We start from the raw sequence: 21,811 nt of genomic DNA, 5'->3' as shown, positions 1-21,811 counted from the left end.
TGCGTCAATCTTCGGTTAAAAGGAAACACGATATATTTTTTTGTTTCAGTTAGCTCACGTTCTTTATCAAACTGACCCGGTAAAACTAAAAACTAGTTTTGATTTTCATTGGCCAGGCTCTTATCAGTTTTGTGAGATAGATTGCCTCACCTGATTCAAACATAATATTTGATTTTGTATATGCACGATTTCACTGAGTAAACTGGATCGCACGCGAATATCTTGCGCACACGGAGCGCTGGGTGACAACCTCCCTGAAGCTAATTAAACTACTATGACGAAGAAGAAAAAAGTGAAATCTTATGAGGAAAAATCTTACACGGCAGTAACTGGTATCACGGAAACCAATCAGGAAAGAAAGTATGAAAATAGGAAGGATACTAAAGAGGGATTGCCAGCTGGCAGCGCAGTGCCTCTTGGGTATTGAGATGTCACTCGGCGCGAGAACAACAACAAGATGGCGGACACATCAGCGAATACCGCGGTATTTCCCGACGTGTCCGCCATCTTGGAATACCCGCTGGAAACGACGTTGAGGTGGGTGTACGGGCTCCCCCTACCATTTCTTGTTTTCTCGAGTCATCAGCAACTCCGCTATGCGCTTTATCAACTTGTTTAGTCTCAAACGACTTAGTGTATAAATGAATGTATAGGATGAGCAAACGTTCCGCAACAAAACGTTCCTTACGGTATCCATTCGAACACGGTTAAACGCACGGCAAGTGAATTAGCCTGCGCAACAGGCTCCCAGCGAGGGCCGGGGAAAAAATTCGGCGAGCGAAGCGAGCTGTTAAGCGCGAAAAAAAGAATTCCACGAATTGCGCTCTGCCTCGTTATCATTCTGCTCTCGACTCTCCCCGCTCGCTGTAGACCATACTTGGCTAGTTCGCACTAAACCTATTAACACAATTGAAAGCCTGTTTCCACGCTACAAGTGAACGGATAATTTGAATAAGCTATCTTGTTCCAAGACAACTTGGACTGAAATGCAAACTGTTAAGGTAAATGTTAGAGATTCATGAGATGTGGGCTGTGTAGGTGTTTGTTGGGAATTAATACCATGAAAGCTGTGTAGGTATATGTGAGAGATTAATGACATGTAGCATGTGTAGGTATACGTGGGGGATAAAGGAGATGTAGGTTGTGTAGGTACCGTATTGTACCGGTATATGTAGGAGATTAATGAGCTGTATTGCTATGTAGGTATATGTTGGGAATTAATACGATGAAAGCTGTGTAGGTATATGTGGGGAATTAATGAGATGTAGGCTATGTATGTATATGTAGGGGATTAATCAGATGTAGGTTGTATAGGTATATGTCAGGGATTAATGAGATATATTGCTGTGCAAGTATATGTGGGGGATTAATGAGATTTATGCTGTGTAGGTATATGGATTAATGAGATGTATGCTGTGTAGGTATATGTGGAAGATTATTGAGATGTAGGATGTGTAGGTATATGTGGGGGATAAATGAGATGAAGGCTGTGTAGGTATATGTGGGGGATTAGTGAGATGTAGGCTCTGTGGGTATACTTGGGGATCAATGAGATGTAGGCTGTGTAGATATATTTGGGGAGATTGATGAGATGTAGGCTGTGTAGGTATATTTAGGGGATTAATCAGATGAAAGTTGTGTAGGTACATTTGGGGGATCAAGATATGTAGGCTGTGTAGATATATTTGGGGGAATTGATGAGATGTGGGCTCTGTAGGTATATTTAAGGTGGCTCAAAACAGTTTCCAGCACTTAGATTTGGATGGGTCGTTGTAACCACTCTTTATCACTTGATGCTACAATCACGGTATAAAAAAACTGCCCAATCATTGGTGAACACGTTGTTATTATTTTCGTGACGCAATAGGTTACCATAGCGACAGTATGACCTCTAAAAAACACCCTTAATTACAGCTTTAGGGACTTATAATTCTAAAACGGCACGGTGAAATTTTTTTGTATTATCAACTTTTGATAAGCATGATAAGACGCAACTTTTGGCAAAGTTTAAAAAAATTCTGTACATAGGGTTCAGAGCAACCTTAAATTTTCGAAAACACTACGCCGGAGGAATTAAAAACGCATGCAGCTTTATTTCAACGGTTAGGCCTACGGTCCAGGGTAATCGGTCACGAAAACGGAGCTTTTCGAACGCTCTTCAAACCGAAGGAATTTGAAAACGCCGGCTTTCAGTTTTCGTGTGGACGGAAAACATTTTAAAATGGACCTTTCCGAACACGATAGGATCAGGAGAACCACGTGATTTCCCTGGCCGAGATTTCCTCAAACAGAAATATAAAACGACCGGTGATTGTTGCGTTTTTAAATTCCTGCGGTGTAATGTGGACGACCGGGCCTAATTATAAGCTTCCCAGCCTCCTAATGAAGTCAATGAGTTCTTCAATGAGTCCAAAGAGAAAAAAATAGGAGGTCCCGCGCAAAGGAGAAGGTAAAGGTAAAGTCTGCATACGAGCCAAGAGGCCCATCAAGCCGGAGCTTATCCCGGTTTCTGTAGCATTAAGCGACTAGGAGTATTTCTACTCCCCCCTGGATGGGATGCTAGTCTATCGCACGGTTACCCCCAACATTAAGTTCGCCGGTACCCATTTATACAACTGGGTGGAGAGAGGCACTGTGAGAGTAAAGTGTCTTGCCCAACACAATGTCCCCGGCCAGGGCTCGAACCCGGACCGCTCGATCCGGAGAAGAGCGCACTAACCATGAGGCCACCGAGCCTCCCTTGCGCAAAGGAGAAACGCACCATAAATAAACACCCTAAACAAAATAAATATTTAGGGGTGGATCTCTTTACGGACCTCGACCAAGTTTAATATTCGTTATATGTTACTAGCATTATCACGAAGGCTGACCCGGCGGCTAAATAAAGTCTTACTTTACTTACTTTTACTGTCGGATTTATCAGAAGGAACCTGGAACACAATTAAAAAACTCTAGTTATTCATTAGTAAGAGACTATGTGTGTGGAATTCACGTAACCAAAAGGAAATTCATGAGATTCAGATCTTGGGTATACAATTTTTATCGAATACCAAGGTACGTGATTCGCATACATAAAAGGAAATGCATGACATCCAGATCTAACAGTTGTTCGTATAGTGTGATCGTCCGGGTGAGGGTAGCTCTGAAAAGAACTGTTGTTGGTGACTGACGTTTCGACAACCTGAGCGGAAGTCATCTTCGGAGTCAAGTGAATAGTGTTTGTCAGTCGATGATGTTATAAGTCCGGTCCGTTGATCGCGATTGGTCAGTTTAGCCATGATGATATTAGCTGAAAGACTCGTGTAAAATTTGTCATCAGTTATTGGTCGGTTTCGATCCGTCTATTGTTAGTCAAAGGTGTACAACGACAAGCCGTTCCTATAGCACAATCGGAAGCCTGTTCACAGGCTAAGTTGGCAGAGATCTTGTATACGAATAGAGAAGACGTCTTCGCCACCTTTGCCATGCTCTAATATACAGGCAACATTTGTGTCAAAGCAGTTACATCTGCAAATCCTTTTTTGTGCGGCAACGTTTTTATGTCTGTAAAGGATATAAAGTGGCTTAGGTCTCTAGATATCTCTCTGTGACGACCTTCATTAAGTGGCACCCAAACGTTTCCCTTGTGTAGTCTCTCGTTGCTTACACAACTGTCTTCTCGAGCAGTATAAAATTACACCAAACTCTAACGTGTGTAATCGTTTCAGCCCTTCTGGACAAAATTCGTTCAGACCTTTTATACGATAGCCGGATTCGGATATGGTGTGTCATATTCTCTTGGTCTGATCGATGCACTGCCAAAAATGATCGGTCGACAAAATTGACAAAAATAATACTGAAACTCATAGTCCTTGTGCAACGTTTAGCTATTTTCAATTGACTTATTCCTATAATTTTCCTATAATTTGTATCACAATTATTTGGACCTATAGTACCATGAGATCCACGAAGATCAAAGACATCATAGTCAGAGGTCAAGAAAAGGACGGAAAAGACCAGAAAATGGTGTCACGTCTGCCACGATTTGATGATCTTTTTTAAGACTCTATTTACTATTTACTTTGAATGAATGATATCCTTCTAGTTCAAAGAACGTTCACTTATCACGGAAATCTAATTGGTAAATTACGCATAACGTGCTTGTGAAATAGCAAATCACGCATCACGTTATGATGTCCTGTCCCGCGTCACGCGGCTAATTTGGTCTCAATCACGAATCACGCATGCTGATTTTGGGGCGATCACACGTCACGCAAAAACCCTTTGCCGCCCTCTTTACGGTCTCGCTGGACGGACTAAGCAAAAGAGGGACTATAATTAGGCTACATCTTGACTCTTTTACAATACTGGTGATCGATATCAAGGAAAGTAACAGCAGGCATGTGAGTCTCCCTCCCTTCAGGCCGCTTTCGTGAAAGTTCAAGAAATTGTCTGCCTTAGCCGCTGATAAAATCGAAAGTGGATTTCCACTTGCCAGGAAATTCCCGTCCGAACTTCAGTCTGATTTCCCATACATTTATGCCATTTATATGTTTAGCGACTATTAGAGTATGCATAGGAGCCCAGTAGCCCATCAGGCCGGAGCTTATCCCGGTTTCTGTAGCATGAAGCGACTAGGAGTATTTCTACTCCCCCCTGGACGAGATGCTAGTCCATCGTAGGGTTACCCCAGCATTAAATTCGCCGGTACCCATTTATACACCTGGGTGGAGAGAGGCACTGTGAGAGTAAAGTGTCTTGCCCAAGGACACAACGCAATGTCCCCGGCCAGGGCTCGAACCCAGACCGCGCGATCCTGGGAGGGGTTACTTTGGGAATTTCTGGGTGGGGATGTGCCGCTGGGACCCTGGAACCCTTAGTCTATACCAGAGCTAGTTCAACTGAATTTTGCTAACCTATCCTAGAGTAAACTCTCCAAATCCCCCCATCTATCGAAACTGTTGAGGCTGAATTGCATAAATTTTAACTTGCCGATTTGATTTTTTTACATTTTTGAGTGGCAATTCCTGGTTTCCTTACTCTAGATAAAATCTTCAACCAACCGGTCAGTTTTGTGAAAAATGATACCCTATTCTAGACCCAAACGCTCTGATTTATATACCCTATCCTAGAGTAAACTGCTTGAAAACCATACCCTTCACAGCGGCTCATACCTATAAAGCCCATATATGGCAGTACCCCCCCCCCCACCCCCTTTGGGCGCGCGATTCGGTTACGAGCGCACTAACCATGAGGCCGCCCAATATAATTAGCTGAAGACTCGCACTAAACATCGCTAACACATTTTTGGCTCCTGAAATGGTCGATATCATGAGCACTTAAGAACCATAATATTAAGAAAAAATTTCATAGGGAAACTTTCACTTGGTACTTCTCACGATCAGTCCCAGCAAGGCCCAACCGACGTGTTTGGACGTCTAAACGCCGTTCTCAGGCTCTTCTTTCTCACTCTTGGCTCTCCATTCTTCCGTCTTCATTCTTCACTCTTCACTCTCCGCTCTAAACTCTCCGCTCTCCGCTCTCCGCTCTCCGCTCTCCGCTCTCCGCTCTCCGCTCTCCGCTCTCCGCTCTCCGCTCTCCGCTCTCCGCTCTCCGCTCTCCGCTCTCCGCTCTCCGCTCTCCGCTCTCCGCTCTCCGCTCTCCGCTCTCCGCTCTCCGCTCTCCGCTCTCCGCTCTCCGCTCTCCGCTCTCCGCTCTCCGCTCCCTACCCTTCACCCTTTGCCCTTCAGTCTTCACGTGTGGACACACGTTCTTGTTTGCCATCACGTCTCTTACGCATATCAATATCGACTGTATAAAAAATGCGTAGAAACTGTTATGCGATTCTTCAGAGTCATAGAAACAGCAGGGTTTGCGGTCAACCAGGAGCTTGCGTGTTTGGTCAGATCAATGACGCGATCACCAGCCGTACTTTCGAGAAGTGAGCCCGCGCTCAGCCCCTCTCAGTTTCGGGGCGGACCTGATCATGAGAGAGCGGCGGAAATCAAGCACATACAAAACTAAGCTAATTTTATAAAATTTACGAAGCTGTACCAATCGAAAGATCGGGTAAAACTGGTTTTACGCGGGATTGATGATGAGTCTCCACTTTCACTGTTTCAGCTCAATACCTGAACGTGACCTTGTTTTCACGCGAGGGTTTCCCCTGTATTAGCTGATAAGTGGATAAGTGGTGTGATGTCGAATGATGTGTCAATGACATTCCGTCTTTCAGTAAAAATTTCCAAGATACGTAAAGTTTGCGCGCTTTCTTCGCGACCGATTTGTCAGAATCTATAAAAAGAAACACATACAACGACATAGCGATTTAAGCACTTTTAATCGTGAATTTTGTAAACGTTTAATATTGTTTCCTTCTCTCTTTGGTATGCAGTCTTTGGACCGGAAGACCATATATGGGATGTGGCATGATTTGAGTTATTATTAGAGACAGGTCATTGTGCAGTAGTCAAAAGCCTGTGGTCTTCACAGGAAGCTCTTTTATTCATCCACATTGTTGTATTGGAAGGAACAATTTTTTTTCCATCCAAACGACAACGCTGCTTCACTGAAGTACACGTTCAACAGAAATACTCCGATCACAGAGCGGGCCCGAAGTGTGACCTCCTAATATGGAAAAAAGTTGATCACGTGGCTCTCAAAGCCAAAGGAAATCTGAAAAGAAGTCGCGGCGTTTTCTTGAGAAAAGAACTTGAAAGTCAGCATTGTTAATTATCAAAATGGATTGAGAAAGTTTTTGCGTCTTCTCACGACGGCATTACGACACCATAAGCCCAGTTCGTGGCCGACCAAGACAGATTTGATACCTGTTCAAGTTGGCGACTTTAAACACGACATCATGGCTGGTTGTGAAGAAAGCTGTGGCTTCTACTTCGTTTTCGCGCTTGTGACGTTTTTTGTGTGGATGGACCTCAGCTTCTTCGATGAACTTGCAGAGCATGGTTCATTCTACAATTCATCAATGGCAGAAAATATGATGTTCCCCGTGAAATCCATAAAACTCCGGATGCAGGACCACACGGATCATTACGTAAACCTTCCATGGATGCAATTTTTTAACGAGAATACCGGCTTACACGCCGTTCCCGGCGTTACTCCCAATCTTATCAGTGGAATTCATCTCTTTCTCGCTGTCCTGGCTGCTAAATGCTTTATTTCGGGCTCCCTTGGTATCCGAAGACTCGGAGTTGTCCTTTACGAACTTCGCTGTCAGCTTGATATTTTAGACGGTGTTGTATTTCGTGCTCAACAAAATTTGAAGGGGAATTTTATGTCCGTTTGGGGCTCCATGGGTTATCTTGTCGACGCTTTTGCCGATATGTGTGGCGGTCTTTTAGTTGGAGGAGCATGTGCGGTTTTTCTAAATCGATATCCACCGTGGAAACGGGTCAGAGGAAAACCTCATGATGAACTTGAATCGGGAAGAAAAGCGGTGTGTTTTCAAAGCGAAGAAGAGGAGCGATATGTCCATGTTAGTCGGCGCTCAGTGAATATTAAAATGCTGCTTGTTGTGGTGCAAATAATTGCCAGAAGTGGTTTTTGGGATCATTACTTGCATTCGTATGTGGAGTTACTGGAGAAACCTAACCCAGACATACCAAGGGTAAGTGGCATGTTTACTCATGCAGCTGCTTGTAGTAAGCTCTTATATTCTATTGTTGGACTTGGAAATTAAGGTTCGTTTTCCTTTAGAGTGAAATTTGCTATATAATTCAGGGTAAATCTCTGTACAGAGAGCCTAATTTGCCGACAACAGTAAAAAAAAACGGGGAAATATTCTCGATTTTTAAATTTATGAAAACAGACTACCCTAGAAAAGTACAAAATGTAAGCTTACAGCAGTCCTACTATATATAAGAACTTGTTATTTCTGAAAATTTTGTTGAAAGTTAGAAGAATTAATCTACTGGATTAATCTACCAAGATGTATAATATGCCCAAGAGTTATATGCAACAAGACATTGTCTATTTACTGTACAGTATTTATATCTGCAGAAAACAGACATTGTCCACATGTCACATTATGCAGACTGTCATTATGCAGATTGCACAAAACAGACACAATAGTTTCTTTTGTTCGCTGTCCTTTTGTCTAGGTGGCAGTAAGACCATTAAGTCAGAAAATGAAAAGAAACTCCTTATGATTCTGAATAGCTAGCAGAAAATTTGTGTAACTTGAATCCATCTTGATATAATGCACCGTTGCTCAGTGCAAATAAATAACTGAATAAACTGGTCATAGCATATCATGCGTCTGGGTATCTTTATTATACTCATAGGCTCATTATAAGTATATTCGTAATGCAGGTGTCATTGAATGCTGGTTTAGATGCTCAGCATCATTGTGTTAAGTCTGGTTTCTGCCACCTTGTGTTCCTGAAAAACTTAACTCTCACATTTCCTACCTGTCTTGACCCAGACGCATGAGTGACTATTGTCAGTAAGTTTCTTAGGCTACCAAATAAAATGCTGGAGCAAGAATGTGCAGTGGATTTTCTATACTGGCTCTATACACCTGCTGGTGTATTATATTTCCTTCCAGTGCAAGAACACATGTAGACATCAATATTTCAAACCATTCTCAAAAATGATTAGTTTCTTAAACTACTGCGCTTCTTCACTGGGAAGATGAAACACATCTATGATCAGTAGACCTCTTACGCTTTGTTGTCCATTTCTATTAAGAGTGTCTTTCTGTTTCGACTTAAATCATGTTCAAATAGGTATGAATCTACTATTACTTTTACAAAGAGGAAGGAAAGGTGTTTTAGAGAATGTCACATGTAGAGGTTTCAATAATCTTTACGTAGGAGGTCAAAGCTGCAAAGTAGGAGGCTCACTGAAGTTCAATTTTTGCTGTGATCTCTTTAAGAAATTGGGCTGCAACTTTAGGTGAATTTGCTGGATATGGTGGAGGATTTTACCCCTTAACTGATCTTATTGAAACCTCTCCACATGATCTATAATGGTAATAAAGATATGAAGCTAAACAGGTCCATTAAAGTGAATTCATGCATGAGTTTCAATGCAGAAAATGGAGATGGAAAGTTGAGTTTTGGTAGTTGTTAATCATCTCTGCCTCTTCTCCTCTATTGTGTGAAATCTCAAGAATATCTCAATTTTGCCTTCAAAGTTTGTGGTTTATGTCTGCTGGAACTCAAGTTAAAATTTTGATCACAACATTTTTGCCTGAATGTCCTTCATCAGTTTGGTGTTTTTGGAATTGTCAAAAGAAAGAAGCTTGGACCATCCACACGGTCGAGTGCAACCAAATGTCTTTTAGTGGCACAAAGTTTGATGTGATTTCGTCTAAGTTAATGATCAGTTATTGAATCACTTTAGTATAATACTATAATTGCTACAATAAATACCAAGTGGAAACTCTGATCGGTGCTGTTTTTATTTCTTGAAACAGGAATTACAGGCAGAAGTGCTGAGTTACCGTAGCACATGGGCTGTGATGTGGCTTTGGAAAGTGTCCAGTGCTGATGCTTTTCTGCAATTCACCATCCTTGCAGTCCTGTTTGACAAGTTATGGGTAAGAAGCATAATTTTGGTAGTCTTGATTTTCCCTATTCCTTGATGCTACTTAAGACAGTGCTGCTTGCCTGTTGGGCAAGTTGTAGACAGAAGCTGCTAGACCAACTGAAACATCTACTATCCCTGGGTGCTGGGACACATCTTTCTTTGCATGCTGTAAAGTCCCTGCAGTTTGTAGCCAGAACATTTACCCAGCTACCTTCGTCTTGACAGAAGGTGGAAAATCCACCTGTTGTTCTACTGAACACCCTGACAGAAGGTTACTGATAATCAAAATGTAATACAATACAAAATGTAACCAGGCTGCTGATGTTTGGTATTGACTTTGGTTTGTTATCAATTTCAGGTTTGGGTACAGATGTTGAACTACTTTGGTCCTCTTGAGCTTGCATTTGTTATTGTGTTTTCTCAACTGCATTTAATGGAGGTACGACAACTGACTTAGTAGTTTTATCCACATTTTATCCACCTTTCCACACTAGTATAATGCATCAATTTAATATTTTGATGCATTTGTCTCTCTTGCCCACTTAAGAATCAAAATGGCATCAGCATCTTCTCCTACTTTACCATGTACATTAAGAAAATTTTGCCTTCTCAAATGAAAACCATGTGTTTTTAAGTCTCCAAAGGTGAAAATGTTTCGAAAGCCTCCATGTTTTAGCAGTGTTTTGATCATTACAGTGTGGAGGATAGCTGAAAGCGCATCCTGTTGACTGACACATGTTATATTTCTGCGTGGTTTATGTTTTAATGTAAACTCCACATTCTAATGTAGGATCATTTTAAGTTTTTTTTTGTCTTTCCAGGTGAGAGCATACTTACTTGGAACATAGAATCGTTGTCAAGCTATTCAGAAGCCTTCTAGAGCCTGGTTGGAACTTCTTGCTAATTGTCATAATAATTTATTTTGATGGGTCAAGGTGAATGTCATGGTGATTTGCACTCTTAACCCTTAACATGGCTGTAAAGAATGGTTAAAGTGGCCTCGAACTTCTGTCATGTCAACGTTCACAACTTGGCAACTAAGTTGGCAAAGGAATTCACTGCCATGTTCTGAAGTTTGTGCTTTGACTAATTTGACAACTGTAACTACTGTAACAATAAAATGACTTAGTTCATAGTGAACTTGAGGAACTTCAAACAAATTTTGGAAACTGTTTGTTGAAAGTTTTGTGAAAAGTGCTGTTAAAGAAATTCTTGCTGTGAAAATACTGGTTAAACTTTTTTCCTGACCATCATATACATGCAACTATGTTATTTCTGTAAAAACTTGGGAAGGAAAAAGGAATGTCATGTGTGTTGTGAAGAATTTCTTTGGCTTAAATGGCATTTCTTTATTTTCTTTATAATTGTGCCAAATCAGATGTTTAGATTTATGGTGTAATAATATACATTCAAAAATTTCAACACTGTTTGGCTGAGAGCACATCAATAAATCCTGAATGGTGCAGAAAGTTGAAATTAAATTACAGGTATATAGTTGCGCAAATAATCAAATAATTTTTCTCATGCAATTTGGAATGAATGAGCACTTGTAAATTTTTCAAAGACTACAAATTACCCAAGCCTGTAGGGTTACTTTTGCTTATTTATATATTATTGTACTCAAAATTGTTTGATTTAAAACTAGCCTTATTATGTGACTGAGAAAATTATTTCAATGTGATTGGCTGAGAGCAGGCTAATTTATTGTCAATTCTAAATTTGCACTATATGCATTATTTAGCAAATCAATAATAAATCTATATTATTAGATGTTTTGGTGTGTAGTATCGCTGTATATTTTTACAAGTTGTGCTGTATTGTTGCTGAGCTCGTAGGGCGAGTCAAAATAACAAACAACGAGTAAAAATATAAAGTGATACTACACACCAAAACAACTAATAAGAGATTTATTATCCAACTGCTGTAGTCAATAAATTCATCAATGAAGGAGGGAGAGTGTGACACTTTTGTGTGCGCAATTTTTCAGTCATGTAATAAATGAGTAGTAGTATGAAAGCTCAATCAATTAAGGATTTGCAGTACTTCAAATATCACTCTTAGTGTAAATCTTTAATTGCACTTGCGTTCATAGGATTACCTTTACGGCCAGTTTTAAGATAATCAATCTAGAATATCAAAGATTTTTGTCACTGTTTTCAGGCACCATCGTAGCTGGAGAGTTGTACTGTAAACATCTATAGGTATATTAATTAGTATTTAAAATTATATTCTTATTGTGCATCTATTTATCACAATGGCATATTTGTTGATAACAAAGGCAAACTCAGCTATTTGTGTACAGCATTATGAGATAAATATTTTTCATTTTTAATGAAAAGTTTAGAACTCTGAAAGTGAAAAATTAGTTGTTTTTATTATTCTCCATCAGTATTTCCTTGAGCACACAATATGTTCATCCCTGGGTGGGTGGATGGGTGCTTTCTGTTGTCTGCTTATTTCGTATGGTTTGTACATTCTTGTACATATTTTTGTGTCAAAATCCTAAATTGGATTTAAGTACACCTTGAAGCTTGAAAAATGAGTCAAAGCGCTGATCGGCATTGGTCCGTCATAAATGAAATTAATTTACAAATAAGTCATTTCAGATCAAACTGTAATAGGACTGTGTGAGTCCCATTTGGTCTGTAACCATACGACTGTAAGTCATTAACAAACTCATAAACTCAGATAACCTCAAAATTGCACTCTGATTTGTTATAATCATGAATATAATTACAGACTTAATTTGGACAACAGGAAGTCCTTTTACCAATTAATCAACTATAGCACAAAAATTATTTGAGGAATAAAGAAAGAAAACAGTAAGAGTATTCTAACAGAAGATGATAGTTGGGTTGCTTTTTTAGGAGCCATGAAAAGGAACACTAAAAATAATTATTAATAATGTTTTCTCCTAGCCTTGGTTGCAAGCTAGTTCTAGTTCGACCAATACCGAGAATACGAATATGGCCTATTCAGAAATTTTGTTATAGGTTGATTAATTCTTTATTTTGGTGATATTTTATGATTCGAGTTGATTACACATTAATTATTTTTGTTTCTTATGTAAGTTGTATTTAATAAGGTTATGAAAATGTGTGAAATACTAGTGTTGGTAGTCTTATACTAATGCTAATTTATTTTGAAGATTAGATTACACCACTTAACTATAGATGGCAAAGGAAATTAATAAGAGCACTGCAAAATAGATGTAAATGTGATTATTTGATAATGTAAGTGCATAATTATCATAAATTATTGTTACGGTATGATCAGCATCATAACATGCTTCTTAATCTTTGTTAAAAAGTATTGTGTATGAAATGTTAATAATTATTAAAAACTTGTAAATGGCTAGTTTGACCCAGTATTTCATCTGGACAGAGGGACTCATCAAAGATGCTTTTGCTTTGGCAAAAAGGTTGAGCACTGCAATTGGTTGAAAGTGGGGCTTGGAGGATGGTGCTTAATGACTTTGCCGAAGCAGAAAAGGTTGATGAGTCCCATGGGCGAGATGCTGCATCAGACTCACCATTCACAAGTTTTTGTCACAAGTAACTTAAATAATTATTTTTTAAACTTTGTTAAGGTGAACTTAGCTCTGCAACTGAGTACCAAGACCAACGAGAATGCTCTAGTCATGGCTATTTGAAAGGAGTTTGATGTAGGGTGTTAAGGTTATTACTTTGCCAACAGCAGTAAACCTGACTAACTCATGACCCCTCCTTTCAAAGATCTGTACAATACTAACACCTTATCCTGTAAATAAATGAAAACATTAAACTCCACTTCATTCTGGAACATGCATGTAGATATCTCTGCTGTACAAAGTCTTGTTAGAGATTGTGTAACTGGAAACTTGTGGCCGTACAGGGACACAACTTATTAATAAATTCTGTAATAATAAATTGGGCAATATGTTTTGACTGATGTCGGATCATATGTCATTTTTGAAGAAGAAGAATATGATCGCATAGTAACTTATAAAGGTATTTGTGTCAATGAAAATAAAATGCCACTCTTTCCACTGTTGTAGTCTGTATTTAATTATTTAGCCTTACCTCTGACATGCAGTCCACCAGCATGCTTTGTAAATGACACTGGTTAACATATTGTGAACTTTACGATCAGGGAAAAAGATTGAAATATATGATATTCGCCGGTTGGGAGTCTGTATGGTGAACAACTGTGGCCTCAGGCAACATTTTCAAGTCCAAGGTCACAGTTTTGCACTTTACGGACTGACTATAGCCAGTAAATAACTTATTTATTTTTCCTCCCTCCCACTTTTATAATAATTGTCAACTTTTCACACGTTACTGTGACGATGGACAGAGATAGGAAAATCCAGACCGCACTAAGAACTGATCAGATTACAAGATTTGTTACCATGCCCTTTTGGAAAAGATCAAGATAAATCCTTTAATTTCAATGAAGATGAACTGTGCCGTTGTATAATTTGTACAATCTTCCACTCAGTTAATACATTAACAAATATCCGCACCAAAAAACATTTCAATGTTGTCTTGGCATCATCAAGTTGGAAATTAAAATACAGTTGAACCTGTACTGAGTGGCACCATATCAAGCTGTCACCCTCTATTCAGCGGTCAGTTTTAAAGTCCCGAAAACTACTTCCCTTAATTACTGTAATTTTTACTTCTATTAGTGGTCAATTTGCGAAGTCCCAACAGGACTTTGGATCTCTATTGTCTTGACCTATATTGAATGGTCACACAGTGTCAATTATTTGTTCATACAGTTTCAAATATGTAACAAGGTACAAGGACTTTTCAGCACTGATTGTATTTGAACCGTTCTTCTTGCAACCTGTATTAGGCAATCACCCTGTATTTATAAGCGGTCACTTAGCCATTTCCCTGAGAGTGACTGCTTAATACAGGTTCAACTGTAGTAAGTTTTGATTACAGGTGAGGTGTGAATGGTTCCATGTGTGAAAGTATGGAGCTCCAACCTATTCTCCTAAACTGTCCTCCCTTGCAAACTGTCCCACAGTAAATGCCTGGCAAGCCTCCTACACAGACGCTCTTTGGGTTCGTCACGCAATCTTGTGCGGAAGATTGTGTGATGAGCCCAAAGACTGTCTGCGTAGGCGGCTAAAGCCTGGCCACACTGTTTAAATTTTCCCTTGGTCAAAAGGAAATCATTGTCCAAGACGCTTGCCACAGGTAGAAACCGGCTCTAGTCAGAATCTTTGTTTTCAAAAATTTATTAAAAATTTCTGATCAGAAAACTGTCATTTCAAATACAAGTACTGTCTGTAGTAATTTCTTCCATGTTTTAGGTTAAGCCTACAGTTTTAATAATTATAACTATAATTATTATAGTATTAACCAATGAGGTGCACAATGTTTTCTTACAAATTATTAAAGCCTACAGTATACAGAACTTATATTAAATTTTGTTTCCCTAAAAGAGTTACGAATAGGGTATTAAAAATCTGCAGATAGTGTCAGATCCCCAACTCTGCCCCCAAAATAAAATTATTAAAATCTATTAATAGTAAATAAATAAATAAACACAATTCTGCAACATCAAGAAAGTTTCTGCTAAGCTTAATACATCTCTAAGAAAGAGAAAAAAATCAGGCAAGAGGAGTTACCACTTGTCTCCTATCACAAGCAGATAAACTCCCTTAGATGTATGACCAACTCTTCAATACAAACATTTAAAGAAAAATGCAAACTTGAAGGTTCAAGGCGGCATCATTTAGTCAAGTTAAGTTTTCCTTTCCCATAGAGAGTGATAAATTATGAGCATGGGATATATACCATGCTAATAAAAAAAAACTCTATAAACTGTAAGAAAGATGTTCTTATCCAGGAACCTGACAAGAATGATTATCATTGTATTCTATGTTAATCAAGTAAACAGCATGATAATTCCAGTGCTGGATGGCATTAAAATGTACATTTGCAGGAAAGGAGATGGTGTACTGTTCACACAAGGAGATACAGGAAGGGACAAACTGTGGAGGTGACCCCTCATAGAGTTGGCTGAGCTTGTATGTGTTTGCTTAGTTCTTTGTCAGCTTCACCACTGTAATTTTTTGTTATTGCAGCCTCATGTGGGATGACTGTTTCAAGGCCAGTGATCCACAAGAGCATGCATCATTGGTTCTATGCAGGGTAAGTGACTAGTCTATTTCGCATCATATAATCTCTTATATAATGCCAAATAGTACATTTCATTACTGGTTTTTATGTCAACTTGACTGTAGCAAATATAATTTACTGATAAGTGAAGCCAAAATTTATATTTTTAGAACAGCAATAATGTGCAGCACATTAAAATGCATATTTTTTTATTATAAGCCCTTTGACAATTAAAAAAGCTGCTCACATTCCTAGTGGTCCTTTAATTGAAATAATTTCATAAAAACACATTGATAATATAATATTGCATTATTTTAAGGTCATATAACTTTGATACAGCTGTATAATATATTCTATAAAACACAAATATGATACTGAGTTTGGGTAATGCAAACAAAGCTTGAATTGTGTTTGTGGGAAGCCTCACATCACATTAGCAATGTTGACAACATGAACTAATACTATACCCTCAAAATTCTTGGTCGAATCAAACAGAATTGGTGAGGAAGTTCTTAACGTGTCTCAGTAAAAGTATATCAAAGCTACATGCTGAAGAGGACATCATATTATTTATTGCTCAATGTCGAAAAAATGAAGATATCTATTTACAAAGCATTTTTGACTCCCCTTTCCTCTCGCATTTAATTATTTCTTATCTATCTTATGGTTTACTGTTAAATGCAGTTCCAGAAATATCCATTCCTATCCCAAGGAAGGTTAGCAGAAATTCTGAGGGGGAGGGGGGAGAACTAGTTAAACTGAAAATTCCTAAGGGTTGGTTGAGCGAGGGAGGGGAGGGAGGGGGGAGAGCTAACCAAAAACATTATGTCAGGAGTATGGATATTTCTGAAGTACTTAACATTCCTTTACTAAACCCTCTTCAACAATTTTTTAGCCTACATTTAATGAGCTAGGCATCTCATGTGAGAAAACCACAATGCCAAAACCCTATCTCAAGTCTTTGTATGAAATGTTCTTACTAACTACTTATCAACCAAGAGTGAGGTCTTTACAGGAAAATCTCAGGCTGAGACCTTGCCGTGTTGACTGTCAGAGCGATAGTGAGGTTAATATGGCGAGGTCGAGGTTTGAGATTCTCCCACTGAGACCGAACGGTTGAGGTTGATATTAAGTTGTTTACTATATGGCTTTTTGCTTTGTTTTAGCAAGCATGCAATCCACCCATGGGCATATTATGGGAGAAATTATAATTCCCTACAACTAGCCAATTAGAGTGCACAGTTTGTCAGTTACAAGAATACGCCATATAATAAATGTATGAAAGTTGCTACTAGGTCATGCATTGTGCATGAATGTTGTTTAATGAGGGCAAACTTATCATGAATCAAATCTCTTCCTAGTAAGTAAATCACAAAGTACTGTACAGTACGTACGAAAAGAAGTTGGAAGAATTTCAACTTTGATAGAGTAAATGACAGCAGGCCAGCTGACTCATTCATCCTACATGACAGGAAAATCAGACTGCTCAACTGCAAGGAAGAGAAACACACATCCCAAAAACAACACAAATGAACCAAAGATTAACCTGAATGTGACTGAGCTAGCGAACTGTCAAGGAACATTTCTTGGGTGACCAGGTCTGTGAAAAATAACTGAGAAACATCAAATATTTTCCTGTCCAGACTGAATTACACCTGATTTTTTTTTTTTTTTTTCACATCCTGAATTGTGCATGGTAACTAATTCCTCAAACAAGGGTCCTGGGCTGGATGACTTTTTATGGACTGACTTCTGTCAGTCTTTCCAGCTCTTCCTATATACATTACAATATGGTCAATATTGTCTTGAACAAGTGCATCACTGGATTCACAAAATGGTATGTATGTGATATTCCTAGTAAAGGCTCAATATGAATCTATATTCAATAATAAAATTATTACTTCAGTCCATGATTAAAATTTTGAATAACTGCTTATATACACATTAATTTTGAAAATGTTTACAGAGTTGCTATTCCAAAACTACATCGACTAGAGCACATGCTCTTTACATTGTGCCATGTGTTGGAAGATGGATCGTAGCGTTGAACAAGACTAAGATAACCTGTGCCGTCATGACCACCAACTGAATACAGAAGTCCATTCAACACCGCAACACTAAGACCTGTGCGAGGGCGACTCATTGGGGCTACCATAGTCCACTCACTGGAGACTGGGTCAAATCGTTCAACACTTCGTAAATGGGACACGCCATTGTGGCCACCTGAAAATAAAATAAGTAAAATTAGAAAATAACCCAAAGGAAATATGCACGCTGATTGGTTTAAAATAGTGTTTCTATAAGTTGATAGAAACACAGAACTGGCACAAGCTGTTTCAAGAGCAGATGTAATGATAGCACGAGTAAAGAGAATGTACATTTTGATGGTCAAAGTAAACAAAATTAATTGTTTTCTTTTTTTGTCTCAGAATTTTCTAAAAGAAAGAGAAAACATGTGCTCTGTGTTCCTATCAAGTTATAGAAACACTCACAGAAGTTTGGGAGAACTTGAAAAAGCTGTGGAAACACTCGCCTGTCTCCCAAACTTCCACTATTGAGTTATAGAAACACGGTACATATTTTATATTTCTTAAATAAAGTTTTTATGTTCATGTAATCAATTGTGTTGTCACGGGAACACTATTAAACATACCAAATGTAAAACATTTGCTCACCAACTACATAGAGGCATCCATTCAAAACCCCAACTCCAAAATTGATTCTGTACGTGCTCATTGCGGGCATCATCTCCCATGAATTAGAGGCAGGGTCATACCGTTCAACAGTTCTCAGATAGGATGGCCCATAGCCCCCAAGAGCATAAAGATATCCATCACAAACTGCTGTGGCAAAGCAGCTTCGACTGTAGTGCATTGGTGCCACATGACTCCATTGTTTGGTGTGACTGTTGTAGCATTCCACTGTGTTGAGGTATGAGTTGCCATCATAGCCTCCAAGAGAATAGAGGAAGCCACCTGGACAAAAATAAATAATTATTTAGTACTATACACTAACAGGCAATCATTATAGATTTACTGAAAGTCAAAAATGTAGAAGCCATTACTTGCCAATCCTTGTTTCACGAACCTTTAAATTTTATCTCAGATTTACTCCTTTTGTGTAGAAAATAAACAACTGAGACATCACTTCCCTGAAAGCTCACTCTCCCAGATTTCCCTGAATAGTAGTCCAGGTAAAGAAAACAAAAAGTCTGCATACAAGCCAAGTGGCCCACCAGGCTGGAGCTTATCCTGGTTTCTGTAGCATGAAGCAACTAGGAGTATTTCTACTCCCCCCTGGATGGGATGCTAGTCCATCACAGGGTTACCCTCTGCATTAAGTTTGCCAGTACCCATTTATACACCTGGGTGGAGAGAGGCACTGCGAGACTAAAGTGTCTTGCCCAAGAACACAACACAATGTCCCTGGCCAGGGCTCGAACCCAGACTGATCAATACGGAAACCAGCGCACTAACCATGAGCCCACCATGCCTCCCACAGAATAGTAGTCTACACAGCTTTTATGAAATTTGAAACAATTTTTTACATTCCCTTACCTAACGGTTGTACTGTGTGGTTGCTGCGACATTGATTCATGGGTGGCACTCTACTCCATTGACCAGTATCGGGATCAAAACACTCACTTCCATTATCACAATATCTGAATGGTGCACCACTGTGCACGCCAACACCGCAAACAAGGCCACCAACTGCATAAAGTTTACCTACAAGAAACAAGCAATCAAAGACTTATGCCCTGTCTGTGCGAGTACAGCTGCCTTACGTTAGCACCAACAATTTGCTATTGAATGATATACTTGTATTAAGTAACAACTACTATGTAAAGACATCAAGGCAGTCCTAGAGTCATATTTTATTAAATGTGAACATTTGTCAGGGATAACGCCCGGGGGTGGGGGGGGCGGGGTAACCCCCTTATGGGCTATATAGGTATGTGCGACCCCAAAGGGTATGGTTTTTCAGCTGTTTCGGTCATAATTAGGGTATCAACTTTGGCCATTTTGGTCTTACATAGGGTATGGTATTTGTACTCTGGTCTTGAATTGGGTATGTTGTTTAGAAGAAGCTACTTTGTCATCATTATCGATAAGGCCATAAACAAAAACCCTTCAAAAATTATGTTTATAGCTGGGCAACTGTGTCAGCCGCAATGGTCATAAATAGGGTATCAAAGTTTTGGTCTGGTCATAAATAGGGTGGTGAAAATCGCAGATTTTGACCATAAATAGGGTAAGGGTTTTGGGAAGTGGGCTGCACACCCCCACCAAATTTTTCTGGTGGTACCCCCCTCCCCCCAGGGAATAGCGCAGCTACCCAGAACAACTATTTGCTGATCTATTTAATTCTCATAGCTGACCCTGAATCCAAGAGGTGGTCCTTTCTACACTAGAGAAACATAATCTTTCAAAAAAAATTACCTGCTGCTGTATTTAGTGTACAAACGGGACACACAGACAAGGCCCCAGTTTAATTTGCCAGTCAAGATTTGGAAATTAAAGTAGATCCCTTTTCTTGAGGAAATGCCTAGCACAGACATGATTTGTCTCATTCCCATTTTAAAAGCATTAATAGATTATCTGTCTCAACTAAGTTTGCCTCCTCATTTGTTGTTCAAGATGCATAAGAGCAGTTTGTTATGATGCCTAATCCATCAAGTTCCTGTCTTTCCACTGAGACAAACAGTCTGTCATGCTAAAAGAACTTGCTCTCTCTCAGATACTTTCAATAAGATTAACAAAATTCAAAGCTGTTGTCAGTTGAATAAAATATCCCTAAATTGATTTCGAAATTTTAATATAATTCAGTCCGCAGAAACTCAACGTTACATGATGATTGGCTTCTGAATGTGATATTTTCCCTTTTACTTTCTATTCTTGTCTTTGAAATCTGACTTGGGTTTGCAAATAGCTCTACCTACCTAAATAAATACCTGCAAAATTGTGGCTGTGAACGTGGGCGGAGACAGGTCTGTTTACCCCTTTTAGTACAAATATTTAAATTATAAATAACAAAATTGAAAGATCATTGATAGCACTAATCTGTCATCAAATTGTGAATGATTAAAACTATTTTAACAGTCAACATTGCAATTGGTCAAATTATCCACCAAACGTGTATTCACTACCGGTGAATCACACAAAAACAAATCAATGACTCATTTTCGTGACCAATAACTGCATTGTGGACTGTTGACGTGAATACAGCTTTAAACTACGTAAGGGACTTTATTACCATCTAAAACCGCTGCTCCAAACTCGAATCTTCTGAGATTCATGCTCGATACTTCAACCCATCTGTCTCTTTCGGGTTCATAATATTCAACACTACTCAAAGTGGCAAAAAGGCCATTTTTACCACCAAGTGCAAAGATGCGTTTCGGTGCTCGACGAGGATTCACCGTTGTGTCACAAGAAAGGCATTTTCCTTGCACAAGTCTGTATTTTAACGCTTCGTTTAATAAAATTTGGCTCGTCCTGTCTGCGCGAATCAGTTCATTTGTCTCGTAGTTAAGTGTGAGGAAACGCAATGTCAACAGAGGTAATCGAACGTACTGAAGCAGTTTTCCAAGGAGTGAAATTCTATCCTGGAGTTTGTGTTTAATCCAAGATAGCACTGCTTCAAACACTACTTGTTCTGATACAACGTTTAGGTTGTCATCCCGGAGTAGCTCCGTCAGCTGAGAAGCTGAGAGAAGGAGAAATTCCTCGTGTTGGATCACTTCTTGAAAGTGGTCTTGAACGTACTTCCTTGATTTCTTCGTAAGGCTCTGACAAGAGTAGGCTTCCGCAAACTTGCTGATTCCTAAACAGTTGCTCGAATGAAGCTGCTGGCTAAGGAAATGGCAGCAGATCTCCTTGACCCTGTTTAACTGCAGCAAATTGGCAGCTGGTAGCAAAACTTGGACGTTCTCTTGTGTGACTTGAGCTTTTCCGGTGTACGCGAAATCGACCAGAATATGAAGCGCATTTTCGTCGACTTCTTTTAATTGGATGACTTGTTTTTGGCTTTCAAGAAGTTTTCCCGTGAACATAGCATTAAAGTAGGGACTGCAAGCAGAAAGGACAACACGATGGGCCGAAACCCTGTGTTTTCCAGCACAAAGTTCAACATCGCAAAGTTCTCGGCGCTGTCGCAGTTGATTCAAT

General features: G+C 39.3%; 2 protein-coding genes across 2 annotated transcripts; one reads left to right on the top strand and one right to left on the bottom strand.

The window, feature by feature from the left end:
• The first annotated feature begins 6,408 nt into the window (after nucleotides 1–6,408).
• Nucleotides 6,409–11,874, top strand: LOC145483932 (ceramide phosphoethanolamine synthase-like). The gene is made up of 4 exons (XM_081462502.1): nucleotides 6,409–7,603; nucleotides 9,416–9,538; nucleotides 9,887–9,967; nucleotides 10,350–11,874. Exons 1-4 carry the CDS (start codon nucleotides 6,839–6,841, stop codon nucleotides 10,374–10,376), a joined length of 996 nt encoding a protein of 331 aa, XP_081318628.1. The 5' UTR covers nucleotides 6,409–6,838; the 3' UTR covers nucleotides 10,377–11,874.
• A 1,746-nt stretch (nucleotides 11,875–13,620) lies between these two features.
• Nucleotides 13,621–21,805, bottom strand: LOC145483931 (kelch-like protein 28). The gene is made up of 4 exons (XM_081462501.1): nucleotides 20,898–21,805; nucleotides 19,202–19,369; nucleotides 18,320–18,619; nucleotides 13,621–17,867 (listed from the first exon to the last, which is right to left on the bottom strand). The coding sequence occupies exons 1-4, from the start codon at nucleotides 21,694–21,696 to the stop codon at nucleotides 17,605–17,607; spliced, it is 1,530 nt and encodes a 509-aa protein (XP_081318627.1). The 5' UTR covers nucleotides 21,697–21,805; the 3' UTR covers nucleotides 13,621–17,604.
• Nucleotides 21,806–21,811: the final 6 nt, after the last annotated feature.

The sequence above is a fragment of the Orbicella franksi genome, chromosome 4 (genome assembly GCF_964199315.1).
Source record: "Orbicella franksi chromosome 4, jaOrbFran1.1, whole genome shotgun sequence".
Taxonomy (NCBI): Eukaryota; Metazoa; Cnidaria; class Anthozoa; order Scleractinia; family Merulinidae; genus Orbicella; species Orbicella franksi.
This window is presented reverse-complemented; position numbering and strand designations above follow the sequence as displayed.

Coding starts and splice junctions, on each gene's coding strand:
- LOC145483932 (XM_081462502.1), top strand. CDS start 6,839: ATGGCTGGTTGTGAAGAAAGCTGTGGCTTCTACTTCGTTTTCGCGCTT. Junction 7,604..9,415: donor CTAACCCAGACATACCAAGG/GTAAGTGGCATG, acceptor TTCTTGAAACAG/GAATTACAGGCAGAAGTGCT. Junction 9,968..10,349: donor CTCAACTGCATTTAATGGAG/GTACGACAACTG, acceptor TTGTCTTTCCAG/GTGAGAGCATACTTACTTGG.
- LOC145483931 (XM_081462501.1), bottom strand. CDS start 21,696: ATGTTCACGGGAAAACTTCTTGAAAGCCAAAAACAAGTCATCCAATTA. Junction 19,370..20,897: donor TGGAGCAGCGGTTTTAGATG/GTAATAAAGTCC, acceptor TGTTTCTTGTAG/GTAAACTTTATGCAGTTGGT. Junction 18,620..19,201: donor CCACACAGTACAACCGTTAG/GTAAGGGAATGT, acceptor ATTTTTGTCCAG/GTGGCTTCCTCTATTCTCTT.